A 24,519-nucleotide genomic window follows, 5' to 3' on the forward strand; every position below is an offset into this window, starting at 1 on the left:
GACTGCACACTTTTTTTAGGGTTTAGGGAGCAAATAAATCATGGTACAATGGCTGCAAAAATGCTTCATTTAAAAAACGTCTCTGTGTCTCAGATTTGTATCACTTGCATAAGAACTCTTTATTGTCCAATCAAAACCTTTTAAAAAGCTGTGTCACTTCACTGGCAGATAAGTTTAGAATGGACACATATAAAGTGCATGGCATGCACTCTAGCCGGTTTTTCTGATTTTTGCCAGAGGGAACGGACATGTTTGACATTGCAATGGATGCATTACAGTACAAGTGTAAAGACATGGAGGACGTCAAGGTGGACTCCTGCAAGGTTTTCCCTACCGTTTTAAGGCCAAGCCGTTATGGGGAACATCTAAGCTGAAGGAATATAAAATCAGTGTAAGCATCAAAACCAACTAAAAGACTTTTCTCAGATCTAATGCATGGAGTTGGTCCCCAGTGGACTTCTTTAGCAAGTTTTGTCTTTAAAGAGTTCATATCATGCTCATTTTCAGGTTCATAGTTGTATATTAAAACACCACAAATTTGTTGTGCTGCACATTGCTGCAGTTCCTCTTTTCATCCTGTGTTTTCAGCTCTCCGTTTTAGCTACAGAGTGAGGCATTTCACTTCTGTTCCATCTTTGCTGGGAGTCGCACATGCGCAATACCTAGACTGCTTCTCATGTTGCCTAAATTTCCTCCTCGACTCCTTTACTTGCATCCCTTCCTCACGTCTTAGTCCCTCCCACCGAGGAGGCCCTTGGAGAGACGCAAGGAAATCATTGGAGGAGAGAGGCAACGAGCAAATGTGTTTTAGAGGGATAACATGTCCTTTCCTCTGAAGCGTCACAATAATTCTTCAGCTGTTTGGGTGGAGTTAGGAACTCCTTCAGCTGCATGGCTTCCGGGAAGGCTGCTCGTCTGTATCCTCGCCTATAGCTCCTCAATGATCCCTCCTCGATGCTCGGCCCTTGGGGCAGAAATAAGAGATTTGAGACGGCCTTCACAGTGGAGGGACAGAACGACTTCCGGTTCAGCCTAGGAGTAGTGAAGCTATTAAATAAGGGTGATGGGATTCAGCTGTAGTGTCTCAGGACCTCTGCTCTAACTAGCTTGGGTTGAGGGCGTGCCACACTAGCAACTAGGCAAGCATTTTAACGTGTGTTACAAAGTGATACAAAATGTCATGGAAGTAAATGCTGGAGAGCAGTGTCTAGCAGTGTTCTCTGTGGAAGATGGTAACTGCCTTTGAGGTGGACTTTGGGCTTTTTCACTTTGTAAACCTATTAGATACGCAAAAAACATATATAACACAATAAAGGAAAGGGAAAAAGCCAAAACGCATAATATGAGCACTTTAAGCTGTTTGAGGGTTATTTAATTATCTGCTCTAGATTTCCCAACATTTTAAACACACATAGGGAAATAATGGTACAAAATAATGTGAAATTGCATATGTTTTTTTAATTTAAAAACATCAAATTTTCTTCAGGGAGGACCTTAAACCCCCAGCAAAAATACATGCACCTAAGTCTTCCACAAACCTAGGAAAACACTGTCTTGTATTGGAGCAGTTTTTTTTTTTGTGACGATAACAAAATTGGATTTATGCTTTTACCCATGTTTAGTCAGAGAGACAATGTACAGACTATAACAGCGAGACAGTCTGTAATTCTGTGTCCAACAAACATTAAAGTTCTGCATTTCGGTTGCAGAATGTAGATTTTTGCATGCTTGCACTGTATCAAACCTTATCTGCTATGTCGGCAAAGTAGGGAAATGAACCCTTAGATCACGCAGCTTTCTCCTCTTGCCTGAGGAAATGTATATTTATTAGATCTCAGATATGCCACACCTACTCCCAGTGCCCTTTTCCTGCCCAAAGACATTGCAACTGTGCTTTGATGGATGATATGCATTTTGAGATATTGAAAGCATATTATAGCTGCATACACAAATGATTAGTCAGGTTGAGAAGACTTTTGCCAACAGCTACATCTGCTAAATGGAGGCAGGGAGTCGCGTTTCGACACCCGCTGAATGTCCCCAACCTTGAGACCTTGGAAAAAATAACTGTCCTTGACTACCCCTCTGGATTTATGTATGATGTAAACATCAAGCCAATCTACCGTTTGCTCAGGCTTGAGGGGTGACACCATTTTTGATCTGGAAATGAGATAGCTAGTGCTGAGATTCTGCTTCTTAACGCTTTGATTTTCCTCTAATCTCACATTTGTACTTCCCGCTCTATCTGCATTTCACATCCCATCAACCTCAGGTCTGTGTCTTTGTGCTCCCTGCTCTGTTAATTCCTCATCCTGAAAGAGCTGTGGCGGTAACGCTGCCACGAAAGTGTTTTTTCATGAAGGTGTGGGTTGAGAAGGATTAGCATGCAGATATGAGCAGACCGTGACAACAGATGGAAGCGGTGTTGCCGCTGTGCTGCCCAGGCCCCGCTGCAGCTTGCCACCCTGCTGGAGGCCCCGACCTATAAATCCAGAGCCGTGTCACTTGTTCAGCTCCTTGTGGATACAAAAAGGGTCCTGTGAAGGCTGCTCTATGGGCTTTTAGCTTAAGCGGACACCTGTCACTGGACCTATTTTCATTGTATGTCTTGGGAGACTGAAGAACAGCAGCAGTCAGCACCGGTAGGAATAAAGCAGTGGGTGCTGGAAATGTCTCAGTTGTTTGAGGTCTCAGCATAATATTTACAAATACTTTTGCTTATGCAACAACCAGCAGGAAGAAGACCGGATCAAACTAATTAATTTAAAAAATGCCATGCCATCAGTTTTGCCTAAACCTTATTCAAAAATGGCACTTTGGAAAATGGCATGGCATGTTACCTGTTGATTGGTTGGTTTGTAGAAGTGGGCTGTAACAGCAGTCACATTGTTAGGGTTCAGTCTGAAATTTCTGACACTGTCTGCATTTCGCTGCATGCTTTTTGGTTACCAAAGCTCCAAAACGTCTTACAGAGTCTGACTTTTGTGATGTAGCCACATTCCCAGTAGAGCTCTGCACAGGCCTAAGACTTGAGCTCTGCCCTTTTCTGCCTCTTTAAGACTGCTCTGGACTGGCACTGCCAACTTAGATACTCAGGCAAATGATTGGCACAGCAAGAGAATAAGGAGAAACTTGTCCAGTGCACATAGCTTTACAGAGCAAAAGGACCTGCTCCTGTAATGACTTCCAATACTTTGTGGAGACCCTTTGGGTTAAGTTGGGAGTCCAGAACTGTAAAAAGAAAATATAAATAATACTATTACTAGTACTAGGAAAAGTAGTAAATTAAGAAGTGTTTGAACAATTTATCTACGCATTTTACATTTTCAAAACAACCACTATCAAAACTGATCAACTAAATGACTATTCCTTAATGCAAAAGCATTCCACAGCATGCCTAAAGTCACTTGTCTGTTAAAATGAAGTGAAATACTGCCTTTGCATTAGCATTTAACTCAAGGTTTGTGTTTTACAATGCTGTTGTTTTTACCAGACACATGGAAATAACTTGAAACGGTCTCAGGTTAGGCACATCCCAGCCAGGTCAGCTCAGCCAGGAAGCAGAAAGTCTAATCTGCCACAGTTCATTGCTTGGCCACCGCACCCACCATGAGACTGTTTATGCTTAATGGATGAGTTGGGACTCCAGCATTTTAGGCTTGAAGACAAGCCAGACTTATTTTTGGCCTAATCTTAAAATGGTACCAGGTTCAATGAACTGAACCATTGTTAGGGTGCTTCCACCAGGCTATAATCTTCCCTGAGAATTACATTTTTAAAGGCAGTATTGGTAGAAGTGAGTCATTTTCAACAGCTGTACTCAAGTATTTTTGAAATTCACTGTTCTAAAGCTGGAGTGTTGCTCATGCAGGGTTCAAAGCTTCGCCCTGTGCATTTATGTCCAACAAGGTGACCACAGTGTCTTCCACTGGCTGAGGCTGGTCATCCATAATAGATGACTAACCTTGTGTATGCCTGTACCAACATCGGGTGAGGCACTGGCAGTTCAAATACACATATTGAACTTCAGCTTGAACCCTATAGGCAGAGACAGCTAGAAAGTAAATCCCAACGCTCTGGCAAAATAAAAAAACAATCTTTATAGGAAAACTCAATGTGGCTTGATTTGTTTATCTGCCAAGACCCTTAAGCTCTAGTGTGTCATTGCTATGCACAATTCTTCCTTTTTAATTTCCAAATTTTAATCAGCTGCTGTTTTGCCACAGGGCCTCAATGGATCAATCCAATCATCACATACAGTACGGAGGCATCCAAATCAAACCAAGTCAATTAAATCATATAAACAACTAATACATAGGAAAATACTAATACATTTTGGGAATCTTTTATTGCTATTGTTTTTCCCTCAGAGGCCATAAAGCAACCTTTTTAATTTTAACTTTTTCTACTTTTCTATCTTACTATACATTTTTTGTGATTTGACACAAAAAGTAATGTGAAGTATGACGTTTTATTCTTCAATGACTTTTTTGTGAGGACTCTTGTTGTCTTTATTTTGATATTTTTATTTTATCTATTTATGAATATGACTAGCAGGATTTGGAAACATGCCTGAATATGAATTCTCTACATCACTTGTTGTGTGGATTCATTATATAGAAATTGACATCCATGTACTATAGATTGCTCTGGAATGATATATTGTGTATATGTACAGTATATTATTATTATGATACTATAGAGGGGTTGTATTAAAGTTTAAGTGCCATCTATAGTAATGGATATGTGAATAAATGTTATGCACTCATGCCTGATTTCATGTGGAAGTTGTTGATTGGTGCACAAAAAACAGTCACCTTCTACGAAATATGACTTCTCAGGATGTAACACCATTTGCCTGAAGATGGTCTAGTATTGAAACTTTGCCTACTATTAAACTATTAAACATATTTGGGTGTTAGACAGTGTGCGGGAGTTTTCTTTGCTCACATAGAGACACAGTTCTCTGTAGTTGTCATAAACACAGTTTGGCCCACATGGCTAGTCAAATTGTCTATCTTTCTGAAGGGTGAATAATTTGGCCAGTGTTGCCAGCATTTGGTTTACCTTAGCTGTGTTGGACCAGTAGTGTTTACCAAGTCCCTCACTGTGCCCACTAAACCTGAAAGGTGAGGAGCAGTTGAATCTGTCAGCGACATACAGTGAGGGGGAAAAAAAGTATTTGATCCCCTGACAGAGAAATGATCAGTCTATAATTTTAATAATAGATTTATTTGAACAGTGAGAGACAGAATAACAACAAGAAAATTCAGAAAAACGCATGTCAAAAATGTTATAAATTGTTTTGCATTTTGATGAGGGAAATAAGTATTTGACCCCCTCTCAATCAGAAAGATTTCTGGCTCCCAGGTGTCTTTTATACAGGTAACGAGCTGAGATTAGAGCACACTCTTAAAGGAAGTGCTGTAATCTCAGCTCGTTACCTGTATAAAAGACACCTGTCCACAGAAGCAAGCAATCAATCAATCATATTCCAAACTCTCTACAATGGCCAAGACCGAAGAGCTCTCCAAGGATGTCAGGGAAAAGATTGTAGACCTACACAAGTCTGGAATGGGGTGCAAGACCATTGCCAAGCAGCTTGGTGAGAAGGTGACAACAGTTGGTGCGATTATTCGCAAATGGAAGAAACGCAAAACTCCCTCGGCCTGGGGCTCCATGCAAGATCTCACCTCGTGGAGTTGCAGTGATCATGAGAACAGTGAGGAATCATCCCAGAACTACACGGGAGGATCTTGTCAATGATCTCAAGGCAGCTGGGACCATAGTCGCCAAGAAAACAATTGGTAACACACTACGCCCTGAAGGACTGAAATCCTGCAGCACCCGCAAGGTCCTCCTGCTCAAGAAAGCACACATACATGCCCGTCTGAAGTTTACCAATGAACATCTGAATGATTCAGAGGACAACGGGGTGAAAATGTTTTGGTCAGATGAGACCAAAATGGAGCTCTTTGGTTAATGGAGCTCTTACTCAACTTGCCGTGTTTAGAGGAGAAGGAATGCTGCCTATGACACTAAGAACATCATCCCCACCGTCAAACATGGAAGTGGAAACATTATGCTATGGGGGTGTTTTTCTGCTAAGGGGACAGGATAACTTCACCGTATCAAAGAGACAATGGACTGGGCCATGTACCGTCAAATCTTGGGTTAGAACCTCGTTCCCTCAGCCAGGGAATTGAAAGTGGGTCGTGGATGGGTATTCCAGCATGACGATGACCCAAAACACACGGCCGAGGCAACAAAGGAGTGGCTCAAGAAGAAGCACATTAAGGACCTGGAGTGGCCTAGCCAGTCTCCAGACCTTAATCCCATAGAAAGTCCGTGGAGTGAGCTGAAGGTTTGAGTTGCTAAACGTCAGCCTCAACACCTTAATGACTTGGAGAAGATCTGCAAAGAGGAGTGGGACAAAATCCCTCCTGAGATGTGTGCAAGAAACGTCTGACCTCTGTGATTGCCAACAAGGGTTTTGCCACCAGGTAGTAAGTCATGTTTTGCAGAGGGGTCAAATACATATTTCCCTCATTAAAATGCAAATCAATTTATAACATTTTTGACATGCGTTTTTCTGGACTTTTTGTTATTCTGTCTGTCACTGTTCAAATAAATCTACCATTAAAATTAGAGATTAATCCCTTTTTTGTCAGTGGGCAAATGTACAAAATCAGCAGGGGTTCAAGTACTTTTTCCCTTCACTGTATGGTGTTGTAACAGCAGCAAATACTGCCAAGCGGCTCCTTTTTTTTGTTTAAGTCTGCTTTGTGCTTCCTGAAATGGGAACCTCAACAGACATTCTGTCGGTTTAAAGAGGAACTAAACACTGAATCCACTTTTTTGTGTTGGTAAAATACACGTATATTCATTTTATTACAATAGGTATTGATCACGGTCCCATTTTATGGTGCTCATGGCAAGTTTTCTTTTCTCCAGAGAAAAATCAGTAAATCTTGATTTAGAAATTCTGTTGTCACTCTACTCCTTTCAACTTTGACATGTAAAAAAGACACTTTGTTTCTTGTGAGTGAAAATTGAGCTGCAACTGGCCGTTAGAGACGTTAAAGTCAGTTAAGTCAGTTGTTCATTTATGATTTGTCTGTTAGCACCATATTCATTTTTCGACACAAGTATGTTCAATCCTTTCTCCTAAAAGGATGTTGATTACTAAATGTTTCCTAATTTGCAAACAAGAATATGTTACCCGACAGAAACGTAATGATTATAATAGGTTTCTGTGTAAAAACAATAAGGACACAATTCTAATATTTCTGCAAACTACAAACACTGACAAGATATTTTACCCCGGTGTCAAAGTACATACCATCTAGGATGCTGAGGTCTCAGATCTTCAGGTTTTTGGATATATAAAAAATGTAGGTATGTTGAAAGTTTCACATAATAAAATGACGTTATGTACAATGACGATTGTACATAGAATGTAAACATACACAGTATAAGAACATGGAACGGGGACGATGTCTTTTATATAATTCTAATATTCTGTCAATTTTTTGACCCTTCATGATGCCATTTCAAGACTTAAGATTTAAAAAAAAAAATTGTCAGTGTAGAAGTTTTTTGTAAAGACTGTGAAATTTATTAAAAAATCCTTACAGCAGTTCCAGTATAAGCACTTTGTGTTGTACCACAGTTCAGATCAAAAGTTACACACAATTGTTTTCCAGTGATCTTTAAAAACAAAATGCTGAACCTATTATGGGATCTAGAGTCACACACACACAAACACACACACACACACACACACACACACACACACACACACACACACACACAAATCATGCATCGGTTCATGGGGAGAGACGGTCATTGTGACACAGCTTGGCTCATAGGATATTGACATTCATGTGGTGACCCTCCTAAAACCCGTGTTGATAGCAATGATCGTATAAACCTTAAATCAATGCCGCCCTGACCACTTGTAAAGCGTTAGCCCCGGCTGAATCCCAGCCTCCAGAGCTGTTCTCTGAGCATCACACACATGGCGTGTTTTTGAAAAGACTGCCAACCGAGACAAACCAATCCATAGCTTCCCTATGGTCTGTGAGGAAAACAGGAGGTCTGTTTGTAGTGCTGCAAAATATCTCACAACAGAGCACCATGGCTTGGCTTTTCCACATGAACAACAGAATTATAATCACAGTAGAAAAAAAGTGGGAATGTCTCAATTAAAGCTGCATTAATAAATGTCTATAAACAATAAATCCAATGACTGTATGTGATGTGAAAGTCGCTTATAGCTAGAAAAAGTTTTCATTTCAATGAAGCATTAGCAGTTGCTTGGAGCGATTAACATTGTTTTTAAGGTGAAGAGTTTCCTCAATTTGACTACTGCATAACAACTTGTACAATTTCATTCACTCCATTTTTGGGTACATTTTGTTGTCACGGTTTTTCATGGATGTAGGTAGGTAGCTAGGTGTGTCAGAAGATGACACGCCCATTCCTAATGCCAATTTTTTCTACGACTTGTTTAAAGGCCTGTTTTGTAAAACGTTTGATTTCCATGTCTTTTGGCTGATAAAGCAGATCAAGGTGCTTTATAAATATTATGAAGGTATCAAAATGGTCAATCCACAGTGAAACGCAAACAACCCTAGTGTGCTTTTTGAACCAGCCACCAGGATTTCTGTACGGTTGTGATGTCACAATTATACCATGTATTGGTAAGTGCAGCTAGAGTGTTGTTACAGTCATTCCCTGGCTGCAATGATGGTACAGAGTACAAAAACGCAGTTGTAAAAGACCCAGTAACACTGACATGTCAGAACAGATTGGGCTTTTTTGGGTGGGTGGCTTAAAGAGACAGGCTTTAAAACGGAGCGTTTCAGACAGAGGGTAAACACAGGTATATTCAGGCACAGTATGAGAAAAATAATTTCTTATAATATGTTAAATTATTATCATTTTGTTTTTAACATGTTCTAGTGGATACTCAAAAGACAAGTAGGAACCTGAAAATGAGGACCTTTAAATAGCTTTAAATGGGCATAACAGCAGGCCCATTGGAATCGCTGAATATTAAGATGTGGGCAGCAACTTAGAGGTCTGGAACCCACAGAGCGTTATCACTAAACTCTGCAGCTTCCCTCAGCTCTGTGGAGCATATTAACCTCTTTTAGCTCATTGTTTTTGCCCGTAAATTCCATTGTCATACTTGTTCCCAAAAGCAGCAGGCAGCTGTTTCCAGCGAAAAGCTCAGATAAACCCCCTGTACACTACCTGCTCAGCACCAAACAACACAGAGGCACACATCCCATCTAGCTGATGAACAAAATGGAGCCAGATATTCTTCTTTCAAGTTAGAGTGGTGTATATTTGTTTTCCATAAGTGGCCAGAAACACGACTATGTATGTTAATGTTGTGTCTGTTTAAATTAGTATTAGTACGCTAATATGTTCACCTTAAAGTCCTCCTACAGGCACGTTTGTAAATTTGAAAGAATACTCTTGTTTGATTAATATATTCGTTTAACGGGGTTTTTCCCCACATCCAAAGTAAAAAAAAAAACCACTCTGAAAATGTGCTGGAAGCTCATCCACACTTTCTCCGTCACTTATAACAACTTGAAAGGTGATAGTATAAAAGTGTTGTGCTTTCAGCTTGTTTGCAGCCTTAGAGTCACGCAGTAATGCAGCTTTAACCTTTCACCAAGGAGTGTGTGTGTATAGAGCATTTAGAACTTGGATGCTCCTCTTTCCTTTTCTTTCAACAGATCTAGTGTTGAAGCTTCATTGTTAGCTGAGCTAACTAAATCACATCACTGTTCTCAAAGCACTCCCATCTTTCATCTATTTCCACTTGTACAATAAACAGTAATGCAGCCAAAATAAGACTGTCTACTGAAAAATAAAAAAAAGTTTTAAAGGTTTTTTAAGGTTCAAAGCAGTGTCGGCATACTTAGAGATAACAAGACTAAACTACCAAAACCATAATGTCTGTGATGTACCGGATCATTTTTCTATTAATGTGTTTCTTCCGCTCTTGTGTGTGTGTTGCGCCTCAAGCTGTGTCTCAGTGAGCACACAGGAAAAGTTATTGATATGGCGTCATAATGTGTTGTTGGGATTTTAGCAAGGGTCACTGTCTTATAAAGCAGAAGGCATGCTTTTAATGAATCAGGCCTGCACAGGAGCTGAAATGTTTGCTACATTACATACATGCTGCTCGGCTGATTTATCGTGCCCTTGCAAACATATAGGATATTGCACTGGCTTTACACCGGGAAAAAAACAACCACGGATTCTTAGCTTCAATTTAATATATTTTACAGACAACACTGACTGAAATAAGGGACATAATGCAGAGGCAGCTTTGGCTGTGACAGGCCAAATGTTGCCTTTAATGTTTTAGTTTCCATTTTCCAGCTGCTGCCATACGTGCCTGATAGTGTTTAGCTTCATGGCCACTCACACCACTGAACAATAAAGGGGCATCTTTACTGCCACCCTTTGTCACAAAGTCTGTCTCAGTCATGTTTTTCAGCAGTCCCTGTAAAGTAGTATGACAACATTTGTGTATTTTGGAATTGAGATTTAATTAATGAAAAAGGTGGTAAAAGCTGGTACAAAAAAAGAATAGCTGATTGATTATCTCCTCTATTTGCATGACATTGTGTTCGTTGGGACAAGACGTTCTGTCTTTAGTGAAACCCAAGGTCTCATTTACCGCCACAATTCCCTATAGGAACTGCAAATGAAAATCAGGTTTTATGCAGAACACCTAAGCTATTATTTTCCTTGCGTTCCACTGCACATTTCTAATTTTGTATATAATATTTGTAGAAACATTAGTGAATTGCTACATTTCATTCATTGCCACCAAATGAATTAGTCACACCTGAACAAGTGTAGAAATTAGTTCTGGATTTGTGCAGATGATATTTTGGGAATGATGGTCGCTTGAACCGGTTAAACATTTGTGCAAATTGTGATGCAGAATATGATGAGTATTTGTATATACATGTGCAGAAAGCAGCTACATTCGACATAAAGAGACTAAAGAGGCTAAACATAATTGGGTTAAGGTATAATACATATCCCTTGTGGATGCTATTTGAGTCTGCAGACTATGATGGCATAGTATGTAGTACTGAAGACAATTTAGCGAGCTGATCTCAAGCTTCAATAAAAAAATTAAAATCATAACATGATTAGAATTTAAGGCAAACATATTGCTACATATATCAACAAAAAGAAACGAGCATGTGTGGTATGCTTGTAGCATTTGTGGAACAGTTATGCAAAGTACACTAGTCATCAAAATGACAACAGTGGCAGCGCAGAGATGCCATTCATGAAAAAACTAGACTTTATTAAAGCTGCTGTTGAAAACTGAATGTAAACTTTTTTTTTTTTTTTATTGTTGCTGGAGAGGCGTCGTAATCTGATCCAAATCTTCCTGCTGTAACAGTTCAATACAGACAACATATTATTGGAGACTACACAGATCTTATAGGAAACCATTTTGAAAACTTGCGCTGCTCACAAGTAATACACACACACACACACACACACACACACACACACACACACACACACACACACACACACACAGAAACGTCTTTCCCTACTTACATCATGCTCAATTGATAACTACACTATGTTAATCTCTGTTAACCATCTTTATTTCTTTATTTCATGAAGACCACTAGATGGGAAAGGGTTGAAAGCACGCTGAATTGCCATTCCTTGAGGCTTTTTCTTCAAACCAAGAGCACCTTTTAGTAGGTTCAGAAAATAAAGTAAATGTTTGCAATTCTCTCCACTCGTCTGTCCATACACTTTAAAACCCAGAAAATAAAGTAAAGGGCTTCATGACAAGCCATCATTACCCTAAGCCCAAAATTACATCCTTAAATGTCTTTTTTTTTTTTTTTGTCCACAACTCAAATTAGTTTACTGTCATAGAAGAAAATTACTCAACTCAATTATCAAAAAAGTCGCCAATTAATTTAATAGTTGACAACTAATCAATTAATCTGTTAATCTGTGCAGCTCTAGTGGCAGACTAAAGTACACACATCTTCCCATTCCACTCACCACAGATCCAACAGATTATACTTGCAAATAGGAGAGTTATGGTTATTCATAGGTCGTTTCAAGTGCCGCTCAGGGCTTCACCAAAGTGATTAGGATATATTATCTGGGAACCATGAATGTCTGTTCCAAATTTAAATCCAATGCTGGGCTGTTTTTTGAGCTGCATTTAGCAATAATGTATGCTATCAGAATAATGTGAAAGCTGCTAAAGTCTAATCTGAGAAACGACTCTACATATATTGGCTTTAAAGGCAGCACAACCTCTGATGATGCAGTACATTAAGAAAAACTGGTAACTGATTTTGTATTGTCTGTTCAGCTCTTTCAAACATCCAACTTGAGTGACTTCCTTTAATTCCAAGAGAATAAATGTTTACATGACAAATGTGGGGTTTCACATTAATGCCTTCTTGCCACACAGACTCAAACCACGGCTTCATGCTATATTAGCTTTAATGGAATACACTAAATTGAATCAAATGATTCAGACCATTTCTATCAGTATTACTCATTTCTGTGTGACATGTGTGAAATGGGGTTTTGACTTCCACATCTGTTCAATGTCAAAATCAGCACTGGATCATAAAACCTGTTGCTAATTATTCTCACAACTCAAGTTTCATTTTAATCCATTGCAGGTGTTACATATTATACTTTGATGGCATTGACAGCTGGGTTCAGGAGTGGATTCAGTGTATACAAACTGTTATTTCCATCACGAATATTCTTTCTTGATATCAAATCCAATCAGTAGGCCTTTGGCTACAATAAAGATTACTGCATTTAAAGCAAGAAACTTCCTTTTCCCTATCTTGTAGCTGTCAGATAGTCTTGATCTTTCCGCCTTCCTGTGTCTTAATGCCTTGCATCCAGAGACTAAGTGACAGATTGATAGCTCAGCTCTAATACCATGCCTGCTCTGTCAGACCGAGAAAGCCCATGTCTTCTCTCTTCCATTCAGGACTTACATGACAGGAGTGTAAGTCATAAGGAGCACTAGTGCCATTATAAGATCATCCTCATCCGTTAGTAAGTGGATTATGGGGCTGGAGCGCTGGCATGCTTTGATGTGTGGTTTGGTTTTATTGGCTGTATAAGAGGACACAGTCCACTTAGTCCTCACTTTGATTCCAAGTAATGCCTGACATTAAACAGATTTTTCCATTCGGTCTATATTAGCTCCCTCTACGCATCGGCGCTAATGCAGGTTGATGGGTTTGAATTACGTTTGTCACTGAGATAGATTAGATTGAGAACCATTTGAAGTACTTGACATTTGACATCTTGTTCTAGTTTATTGAGGGATGAATGAAACAATGGCACTATTTAACATTAATTGTGCACTTTAAAAAATTACATAGGGTAAATTCAGTTATCAAAATTCCTTAACTACTCTTTATTTTACCAAATTAGTAACAATAAGAACAAACTTAAACCTCTTCTCCAACAATACAAGTATTAAAAAAACGACCCATAAACTTATAACTTAGTAAAACAAAAAAAGCAACTGTGTACGTAAAAAAGAAGTGATGCATGTTTAAAGAAACATTAAAGAAATAATTAACCACTGATTTTAGCATTAACACCACAGTTCACCATTGCAAAAAGTTAAATTTAATTTTGACAACCTCCTCCGTGATTACTCCACAACCACGACCATTGCCACTCCCATCATCCCCACACAGCCCTGACAGATCATTGCTCCAGCGTCCCTCTCTCTTTTGCCTTGACTTTCAATTCAACGGATGCTTTTTTAGACATGTTTCAGTACTTTATCTCACTTTTAATCAAAACAGATACACAGGTGGCATTGTGTTTCACTCACACATGACTGTGACCCAGCTACGGTTGGTTACATGCTTTGAATCTCTCTTTAAATTACAACTGGAAACGGGAGTTACATATAATTGTGGTTCTATGAATTCTTTCAGGCTTTCAAGTAATGTGTTTGTGACTGAAAGGCAGCAAACTAAACTAATCGGCATTGGCACTGGCGTTGTTTGCGTGTGTGTTTGTGTGTGTGTGTGTGTGTGTGTGTGTGTGTGTGATAGAGAGAGAGACACGGGTGCGCCTGTTTAAAACAATGATGGACATGATAGACAAATGGTTAATCCAATCATCTTGTTTTTTTTAGGTTTTTTTTAGTGCTTGGCCTTTTCCAAACAGTTTCCATTGATGGCTTCTCGGAAGGTTCTGTGTTAGCATACTATCTGGCACGTCTATTTATACTATAGGGGCATAGTGCACAAATTAGGGATTGGTTCCAGAATCAATTGATTGTATAGATTATTTAGCAGCATCTCTTAACAATTCTTTTTCTTTTTTTACACATAGGATTAGATTTTCCTTTAAAGCTAGGTTAATAGTTTTTTCTTTTCTTTTAGGTAGAACTCACCACACATATTTGACAAAATATGTCCTTGTAAATTGAATATTCCTAGCATGTAAGCAAACTATTGACTGTTTACACATCAAGCAACATGAGGATTCCTTTGTCTTTGGCCCCTATTAGCTCTACTTCTGGCTCTGTTTCGGTCCTCACCATCCCTCTAGGGAAATATCTGTCTCTTTAGTTACTTCAGTGGTTTCTATAAGCTAGCTAGCTTTCTATCCAGTTGGAGCTACGCAGATAGATAAAGTGGGTTTATTAGAGCCTTCTTACTAAAAATAGCTGCCTTTTGCAGCTGGAAATTGGATTGATGAGACTGGGGAGGCTGAACCGAACAAGCAAACAATAATAAAAATGAGCTGAATGAAATAAATAATGAGCTGAGAGGAACTGCAGTTTTATTAAATCCTGTGCATTTGGCCCTATGAATGACCCCTTTTACAATTTGACCTATACACAAATATTGATGAGTGCACCTTTTAAGATATGTGTTCACCAAAACGTATTACATATGTCATGAGGCTTAGCTTCATATTGTTTTCTTATTGCATATTAGAAGATGATTGAAGACCATATAAGCGTATACTCCCCAGATTACGTTTTTAACTGGAAAATGTGACCTGTAATGTTTCCTATTCTGTAGGCAGGGGCATCGGACTGGGGGGAAAAAGGGGACTGAGTACCCAGTGCCCTCATGTGAGGAGGGCCCAAAAATATGCTAGAATGAATAGCTGTGGATGTGGGAGGGGCCCATAGAAAATGCCTTTCTAGAGGGACCAGTATTTTGGGCATATACCCCTGACCGTAGGTGGCATACTATTGTATTTAGTGTCCATTCACTGTTTTATATGAATAGGGGACTTCATCAGTGACTTTCAAATATAATGTAATCATTCTTTTTTGACCATTGTGCATGCAGATTTACTGCATTAATGGCCCATATCATGGTGTCATTTGTTAATGTCCTTGACTATGCAGATTAGGCAAACAACTTATGGAAATAAGCCTTTACTTTAGCCAATTTAAATTAATATGAGCAGCTCAACCCGCTATTTTTATTCAGCCCTAGAATTCCCAAAAAGGGATGTTTTATGGAAATGACTGATTAAAATCAATTTTTTGTTTCATCGTTTTTGCTTATCTTTGCATAACTGAGCTTGTTTGACTGAACAGGCACACTGTTTAATTCTAATATATTTTTTCTCTCATTCTTTTTGAATCATTTTTCTCTAAATCCTTGCTTTTCTAGTATTGTTTTGGCCAGACTGTTACTTAGCATCAATTGGTAACCTTTCTTTCATAATACATAATACTTTTCATAATACTAATCAAATTAAAAAGAGAAAAGAAGTGTGATACAGGCAGGAAAGACAGAAACGTCTCTACACACCTGGCCGGAGGGAGCACTTACACAATTCCTTCTGTTCTAATTTTAAATAGGCATGCGATTATCCGGCTGAGTGGGAATCTTTACTAAAACTAAAATCCTTCTCCAGTGGCAAATCACTGCTGTCGTTCTTTCTTTGTGCTGTCATAGGACAATTTATAACTCTTTTTGACATTTTCCAAATTGCACAATGTGTCTGATTTTGATTTCAGTTTTCAGCTGGGTAGCATCAGATTGGACACGAGGATGTGGTAAATTGCAAACACTGTACGTGCAACATTATGGGTCCAAATTACAATCACACTATGTCTGGATCTCATCTTCCCTGTCATTTTCTCTCAAATATCCTGTTCCGTATCCTTAAAAAGGAAAATAATGGCATCAGAGAAAAAAATAAATAAATCCGTTCTCATTGCAATAATTCAGGGTAGAGATATGGTATGATGTTGAAACTGACAATCCCTGTCTGTCCCCTGTGTTTCTACAGACTGTGTGCTTTTGACTTGACTTGACTTTGATCTGTATCCTGCTTCTTAGCGAGATTCTCTGACACTGTCCTCGCCTTTTCCGCTTGCTCTTTGACTCTCACGCTTGCTGTCTCATTTGCTCTCCGGTTTCTGTCTGATTCTGTCTCTCTCCTCGCTGCTAACCTGTCCTCAGGGCAAGCTCAACAACCTTCATCCGAGCATCTTGTACCTGCGCTTATTCCCCTTCACTTGCAGATACTCGTTTGGATACTGCTGCATCACTCAACCACACAAACTAGTTCATGAGTCATTAAAATCAAAGAGAAGATAAGTTAAATAAACATGGGGATGTGACCTGACCCAGTCATCTGGTATCAGTGCTTCCTGGAGTACATGTATGAGCTGATATGGAAAGTCACAATAGTCTTCTTTCTCCCATATTTCCACACGCTGCCAGAAGAGCTATTTTCCGTTTGACCTTTTCCTTAAGCCAGAAAGACCAGCATTCTATCATACAGGCTTTAAACAAACCCCCAGATGAGACAAATTTATTTGAAAAAGAAAACAAAATCAAACAATGAAATTATTACTCAAACTGTCCATTGATCCCAGATTACAAACTGGCTCACTTGTTCAACATAGATCTTTCAGTGTAGTTCAGTAGTACAGTTTACGTATGATATGAGAGATTATTACTGACATTTCAAGTCTGCTCACATTCAGGTTCACCTTTAAATAAAGTGCTTTAGATTATCTGGCTAATGTGTTTGCTTGTTCACAGCCATTGATTGTTTGATTGTATAATTGCTTAGATCACTCACTGGTAGTGATAGCCAAATGAAACATCATGAAGCTTTGTGAGCCATTTTCTTAATTTCCTGAGCCCACTAGATAGCGCTGTCTGTTCAAGAAATTGTTGAAAGCACTCTGAATTGCCATTCCTTGGGCCTTTTTTCTTTAAAACAAGAGCACCATCTAGAGACAACAAATCCATCTAATAGTTCATGAAGCCACATTTGGAAATCCCTAGTTTTAAGTGTAATGTACGGAGCACCGGAAGTGACATTGAGGGGGGGAAAACGAAGAAAAAAAATTAAATGATATATATGTTAAAAAAATGAATAAAAATCATGTACTTGGGACTTTTGCATGATCTTGACTTTGTTTTGCAAGATCTCAAGTTTTATTTGCGAGATCTTGACTTTGACATGGAGGGGAAAAAAACAAAGAAAAAAAAGAACATCTTGACTTTATAACTCGAGATCTTGAGTTTATTGGTTTAGTGTTTGTCCCCAGTAGGTTCCATACTTTTTTTTTTCCTCCAGGAAAGTCGAGATCTCGAGTTAAGAGATTGTCCCCAGTACATGTTTATTTATTTGTTTAGTTTTTTTTATTCCCGCCATGTAACCTCCGGGATTCCGCATTAATGTCTAAGGTAACATCTTTTCTTTAAACCAAGAGCGCCATCTAGTGGGCTCAGAAAAAAAGAAAGCTCCATGAAGCTTCATTTGACCATTACTAATCATTGGAATAATCAATGTTCCAAGATCTCTTTAATTACTTTGAGTACTATGTTATAATAAGTGGTAGTGATGGCCCAAAACAACAACATAACACCTTAATTGTAATAAAGTGAAATTATCCTTCGGGTGTTTCCCAAAGTGGGAAAGACAGGCCAAGGTTGCCATAACATTTACACTAACTATAGTTTTACTAACAACATTTACAATTTTATATTTTTCAAACGCGTCAAAATGGAAGAAATAAGTAGCCTAATATACCTTGAAATCACCATATTAAAAACTGGTAAATATGGCAGGTATGCTGCAGCTGATATTGGTAATGCTAGGGAAAAACTCAGATGCAGGTTTGGGAGACTTTGATAAAATACAGACAAGCAGTCAATGAACTCTTGATTGAGAGAATTAGGATAAAGCAGTAGCAAGCTGTCAGGCTTGGTTATGCAAATATATTTAAAATCTTGTTCTTTTGCAGGTTCAGTTTGTCGTTCTCTCGGAAATAGGCTAAGGTGTGTGTCAATGTCCCTTCAAAAAGAGATGGTCCCTGAACAAAATATTTCCTTATCATAAAGCAACCTCGAGACATAAATTCCTACTTGAACACAGGACAGGTTTAGTGTTGGAGTTTGGCCGAATAGATCTCCTCATCCGCTGAACTTTAACATAGGAGTAACCGGATGTTACCTAAGTTTTCCCCCTTCTCCCCCTTGTGTGATCTTACCATAACATGGTGTTTCTGGAAATTCCACCCCACGGAAGACATAGTCTTCGGTTGTCATAGACCGAACAGATAGAACACGCTTCCTGACACAGAGGTTGGAGCAAGCAATGAAGATAACTGTCACTAATGGAGCTCGAAGAAAATGTTGATGTTCTACATCTGAGACAACTGATCCTGAGCCAGCCAAAACAAACCAACATTAAGGGAATGTGCCCATCTTATCTGTGTGTGCTTGTCTTTTTCATTCCCGTAATACATATACAACAAAACAAAAGAATGTCAAATGTCAGTGTAGACAGACCTACATGGCTGAGCTCTCTTTCATCTCTCCATGCACCACATCTTGTCATCGCAAGGGCGAAGAGACTGCAGGCAGTAACTGCACCTGGCCAAGAAATGTTTCGGCACATAGCCCCTATGAACACAGATTGTTTACACTTAGTTTTTTTAAGAAGGATTGAACACAAAAGTTTCCCCTTTTCCAGTCTATGCTCATATTGGTTTCTGGCTCAAGCTACATTTATTTGTCATATATATACACTATACGTATGACTCTCAGGAAAAAGTAAATACATATTATTCCCAAGTTGTCAGACTATCCCTTTGTTAAAACATGTAAACCATACCTTTAACAGTCTGGGCTTTGACCTCAGTACTTTCAATTGAGATATGGCTTATAGCTGCTTATATTCCACTAGGAAATCATTCAAAAGCCATGTTCTGAACTTTCCTGTACTTTGTCTCAAGGTGAAATGGTCGCACAACAGCATGAGAGCTGCTGTCATTTAAAAACACTGTAGGTGTTACTCACTAAATTGCATCTGCAACCTTTTTCAAGTTGTGCTGTTGGCATTACGGCTTTGACTTTGATCCGTATTCGACTTGGCAAGATTCTCTGAATCTGTTCTCCCCTTTGACTCCCTCTTTCTCTCTCTGCTTTTTTTTTTTCTCCTGTCCCCTTTTTTCTGTCTCTGTCTTAAATGGCATCATTCTCCCTTCAGGGCGGGATGATCGCCCTTCTGCTGTCCATCCTGTGCTTGGTCCTGATCCTCTACACCCGCAGGCGCTGGTGTAAACGCCGTCGCATCCCTCAGCCCCAGAAGAGCGCCAGCGCTGAGGCGGCTAATGAGATCCACTACATCCCCTCCGTGCTGATGGGAGGCCAGGCCCGGGAGAGCTTGAGGAACTCTCGGGGTCAGGGGCCGAACTCCAGCGGTACCCTCAGCATCCGGGAGACACCGATTTTGGATGGGTATAAGCAAGGCTTGAGTGGAATTTGTGTGTGTGTGTGTGTGTGTGTGTGTGTGTGTGTGTGTGTGTGTGTGTGTGTGTGTGTGTGTGTGTGTGTGTGTGTGTGTGTGTGTGATGAATAATATATAAATGTGGTTATTCCACATTTTACACTGGCAACAATAGGTTAGAATTGTTTAAAATTCACTAGTTAGAAAGCAGCTCATATAGTGCCACCTGCACACAGCACACTTATTTCTAGTCTGCTATGAGTTCTGAGGTCTAAGATTATAAAACTTCTTCCCTTATCATTACATCCACCATGCATGTCACACTTTAAAATCTTGACTGCTTCATCAAACATGTTAGCCGTTTGTGATATTTAGTCTAATTTAGATACAATCCAAGATCGTATAATGCATATTGATTTCTACCTCATCCCCAGGTATGAGTACGACATCACAGACCTGCGTCACCATCTGCAGCGGGAGTGTATGAACGGTGGCGAGGAGTTTGCCAGCCAAGTCACCCGTACCCTGGACTCCCTCCAGGGCTGTAATGACAAGAATAATATGGACCTCACACCTGGTAAGTTGACTGATGCTCAAACAGCCAGGCCAATATGAAAAAAGATTCTAGGTTTTATTAAATCAACTACAAGAACACTTCAAAAACACTAAGGGTAATGGACTTTCTAAGTCAACAAAATAAAGAGGACCAGTCTAAACTGGGGTCTTAAGCATCAGGGGTGTTGAGTCTGTAGTGTAGCAATGAAGGAGTGGGCAGCATCACTTGTTCTGTCTGCGGCATCTCATGGGCTTCCATGCGGCGAGTTTTTGCCTGTCCGTGTACATCCAACATTTTGTTAAAAATATATAAGTGTAAAAGATCTAGATGTTTTCCTTTTCACGTTTCCACCTCAGCTCATGTCCTTTCAACCGTCCCTCTTTCTCTCCCCCCTTTCCTGTCTATCTGTACTATCTCATGAAGAATGCATTAACAGGCTCCCAGCCCCACAAAAAAAATATTAATAATTACTAAATAATGCATTCTCAGCCTAAAGTGTGTTTTAATTATTATGTAGTAGGTTGGGATACCAGGGGAGTAATATTGCTTTTTTGCCTATGAAACTTTTAAAATAATTTTTAAATAACAAACTACCTAGATTCTGCGGCAGAAGCTTTCGCCTATCTCATTAGCCTCATTTTTTTTTCCTCCTCCTACACAGCCATACATTTTACATTAAACAAAAACAACGTAATAAGACAGTGTGTGGTTACATTTTCTATTATTGAGGACATAAGGGTATACGAATTGTTTTCTAAGCAGGGACCAGTATAGTTATATAATAATCAAGTTGCCGTCATTTAGATGATCAGTGTGAAAACAAAGAAGTAATTGGATTTTTAATGAATTACCTTAATGGGTGTTATTTTTATCATATAGGTGGAAAGTAATCATCTGAGTCAAAGTAGACAAAATGAGGACTAAGGACGTAGGCTTCAAATGCTTTGTCAATGTAAAGAGGACAGAAAATACAAATTAAGGAATTTGTTTTAGCAGTTTTCATTATCAGTGTAAGAACATTTGTTGTGTGACTGACACCACATATAAATATAAAACTGCAGGTATTCTTTCAAAGTGTTAATTCCTCACACTTGGAATTATCAAAAGGCTTATGTGCCTGACAATAATTTGTTCTAGAAGATCTATTTTTCATAATCAGTGGACGTCCTGAATTTCAATTAGCAGCACATTTACTGCTCGGATTCGTCAAGAGATCGGTTATGGTGGCAGCGCTCTCACATGGTGTGCAGCCCCACCCCAGAGTTGAGGGAAAGCTGAGTAATCCTGTGTGCATTATGCATTTAAGATGGTTAATGCGATGGGCTCAAGAAATAGAAAATGCAGGCTGCAGGCAAGGCTGCCTGCATATTGAACAATATAAACAACTTCAGAGGTCACTCAGAAAATGGCATTGGAAATTTAAACTAAAATAACAAAGATTTCTGTAAATATTTTTTGGCTGTCCTGACCTTTCTATTTAAAATAATAAAATAGTCAATAAACAACTGAACAAAATAATGTAAGGCCTTGTTGCATTATATCTCTCATTAACATAGTTCTGAGAGGCTTTCAATGAGTGGTGATGTACAGAATAACATCACCGGGACTATGCACGTATATGTATGTATGTATCTTAAATTGTAAGAAACTTTGCACCTCAAAGATGAATATATTTCCACAAATACCATTTAAGTTGATTTCTGAATGGTTGTCTGAAATGGACGAGGGAAGGAAAGAAGCCTGGATACTTCAATGCAAACCTTCAGTTGTGCTCATTAGACTGCGGGAATGTGAGCTGCCCGGTCCAGCACTAGGCTGCTTCAAATTGAAGCTAACGATATATGATATAACATATGATATAAACATCGGCAGACTGGAGAGCATGAAGTGATGGAGCAACGTACTGTGACTGTTACTGTTGTGGACTGTCATCAGACTCTTATATCACTAGATGCATAGTCTATATCCACGATGTTCTACTTCTGGCATTGCTCCAGACCGCTTGAAATTCCGCTGGAGGTCACTCTTTTTGCCCGTCACCTTCCGCTTTCTTTGTGCTGTAATTTGAAACTCTGAGGACTATGATTACCTGCTCCTCAGATCTCTGCAGGGTAAATCCAGACAGCTAGTTAGACTATCTGTCCAATCTGAGTTTTCTGTTCCATGACTGAAACATTTGAGCTGTACACGTTACTCTAAAACAAGTTCCTTCCAGAGGCTATTGCAGTGTCAGGCGGCACCGTGGCTCTGTCCGGCATTTAGCACCTCCCAAGGCGATTGTGATTGGTTTATAGAAATGTCAATATACCAGAGCACATTTTTCCCATCCCGGAATGCTATGTGGACTAGCCAGACCCTTCTGCGCGAAGCAAGACTACTGGTTTCATAAAAATTGGAAACATACGTACTTCATACAAAGTAGTCGGCCTGTGATTACTTACTCGCATCAAAGTCTCTTGGGGCGCTGCACAGAGGCTGCCTTTGGTATTTGTTTGTTGCTGTTTTGTTTCTTTTTTATGTCTACCTGTGTGATTGTGACTGTTTTTATTGCTGCGTCTTTCTCACATCGGAGCAGTAATCATGGATCTCGCCCTGTGCTGCATGATCAGCTTGTTTAGTGTGATTTTAAACAACTATTGCACCCAAGGACTCAATCCTGATGCTGCTGGCGGCATTGTTCGTGAGTTTCACTACAGCAGAGAAACTCTGCTGCTGCTGCTGCGTAATCACTTACCAACGGATTTTTCAAATGTTGGTGAGTTAATACCAAACTGTCTTAAAAAGAACTCTAGCACAGATACTGCACGGAAAAAGCGAAAACGTGGATCCAATGGCGGCATTTGTCACGGGCTGAAAAAGCTGAAGAATAAGCTCCCTCTGCCTACAGTCCTGCTAATCAACGCACAGTCCCTGAGAGCAACGGCAGACGAGCTGTCAGCCAACGCCCGCTGCCTGCACGAGTACAGGAGCGCCTGTGTCTTAGCGATTACTGAGACTTGGCTGGACAAGAATATTGAGTCCAGTGCTATGGAGTCCACGGGTTTCTCTGTGTTTAGAAGAGACCGAGACCCGGACATCGCTGCCTTCTAATCAGAGACGAGTGGTGTGGGGCAGTGACGGTGAGGGAGCAGCTGTGCGCCCCGGACATAGAGATGTTGTGTCTTTCTCTCCGACCCTACCATCTTCCCAGGGAGTTTCCTCAAATCTTTTTTACCGTGGTTTATATACACGGATATACAGCGGATTTTAAAAAAGCCACTGAAACCATATTTAATACCTCACAGAAACTTGAGTCTCTCTCTCCAGATGCTCCAAAATTTATTCTTGGAGATTTTAATAGGTGCTCTATAAAAAAGTCCTTACGCACCTTTTATCAGTATGTTGACTGCCACACAAGGAAGAATCAGACTCTGGAGATGTGCTCCGGAACTGTTAAGGACGCATATACTGCCTCCCTGCTTCCACCACTGAGGGCATCTGACCACAATGTGGTATGTCTCTGTCCTGTCTATAAGAGACTATATGAGAGGGAAAAACCTCAAATAAAGACTGTTAAGATGTGGAGTAATGACAGCATTTAGGCCTTGCAAGGATGTCTTGAGTGTACACTATGGGAAATATTTGATGCTTAGGATATTAATGAACAGGTTGTGGCTGTGTCTGATTATATCTGTTTCTGCGTCTGTAATACCCACAAAGACATACAAGGTATATTCTAATGATACGCCTTGGGTATCTGGGAAATTGAAAAAAAAACGTATTAAACAGAAAAAAAAGCTTATCAAAATCAGGATGAGTCTGCAATGAGGGACAAACAGAGAGAAATAAAAAGGGACATACAGCTGGATAAGCTCAGCTACAAACAGAAGCTAGAAGCCTCCCTGGCTTCTGGCGACTCCAGAGAGACATGAAAAGGAATTAAAAAACATGACCTCCATTCCACACAAGGGCAGGGAAAAGCCCTGCTTTACCCTGACTGGCAATGATGACGGAAAGGAAATGGCAAACTAACTTAATTCATTCTTCTGCCGTTTTGAGAGCAGCTTGAGTGCTGAGGCTTTCACCTTTACTACACTTCTTTCTAGCATAAGCATAAAAGAGACAGAAGTACTCCAATTATTTAAAGGATGTAATATTAGAAAAAGCCCTGGCCCTGA

General features: G+C 39.6%; 1 protein-coding gene across 5 annotated transcripts in view; it reads left to right on the plus strand.

Annotated features, from left to right (window-relative positions):
- The window catches only part of LOC116701032 (astrotactin-1), a 372,813-nt gene that overhangs the window by 69,675 nt on the left and 278,619 nt on the right, over nucleotides 1-24,519 (plus strand). For all 5 annotated transcript variants that reach the window (XM_032534569.1, XM_032534570.1, XM_032534571.1 and 2 more), the window contains exons 3-4: nucleotides 19,567-19,817; nucleotides 20,241-20,383. In XM_032534569.1, coding sequence (XP_032390460.1) covers nucleotides 19,567-19,817; nucleotides 20,241-20,383 — 394 coding nt within the window. The remainder of the gene's footprint in view (nucleotides 1-19,566; nucleotides 19,818-20,240; nucleotides 20,384-24,519) is intronic.

This window comes from Etheostoma spectabile, chromosome 13, assembly GCF_008692095.1.
Source record: "Etheostoma spectabile isolate EspeVRDwgs_2016 chromosome 13, UIUC_Espe_1.0, whole genome shotgun sequence".
NCBI lineage: Eukaryota > Metazoa > Chordata > Actinopteri > Perciformes > Percidae > Etheostoma > Etheostoma spectabile.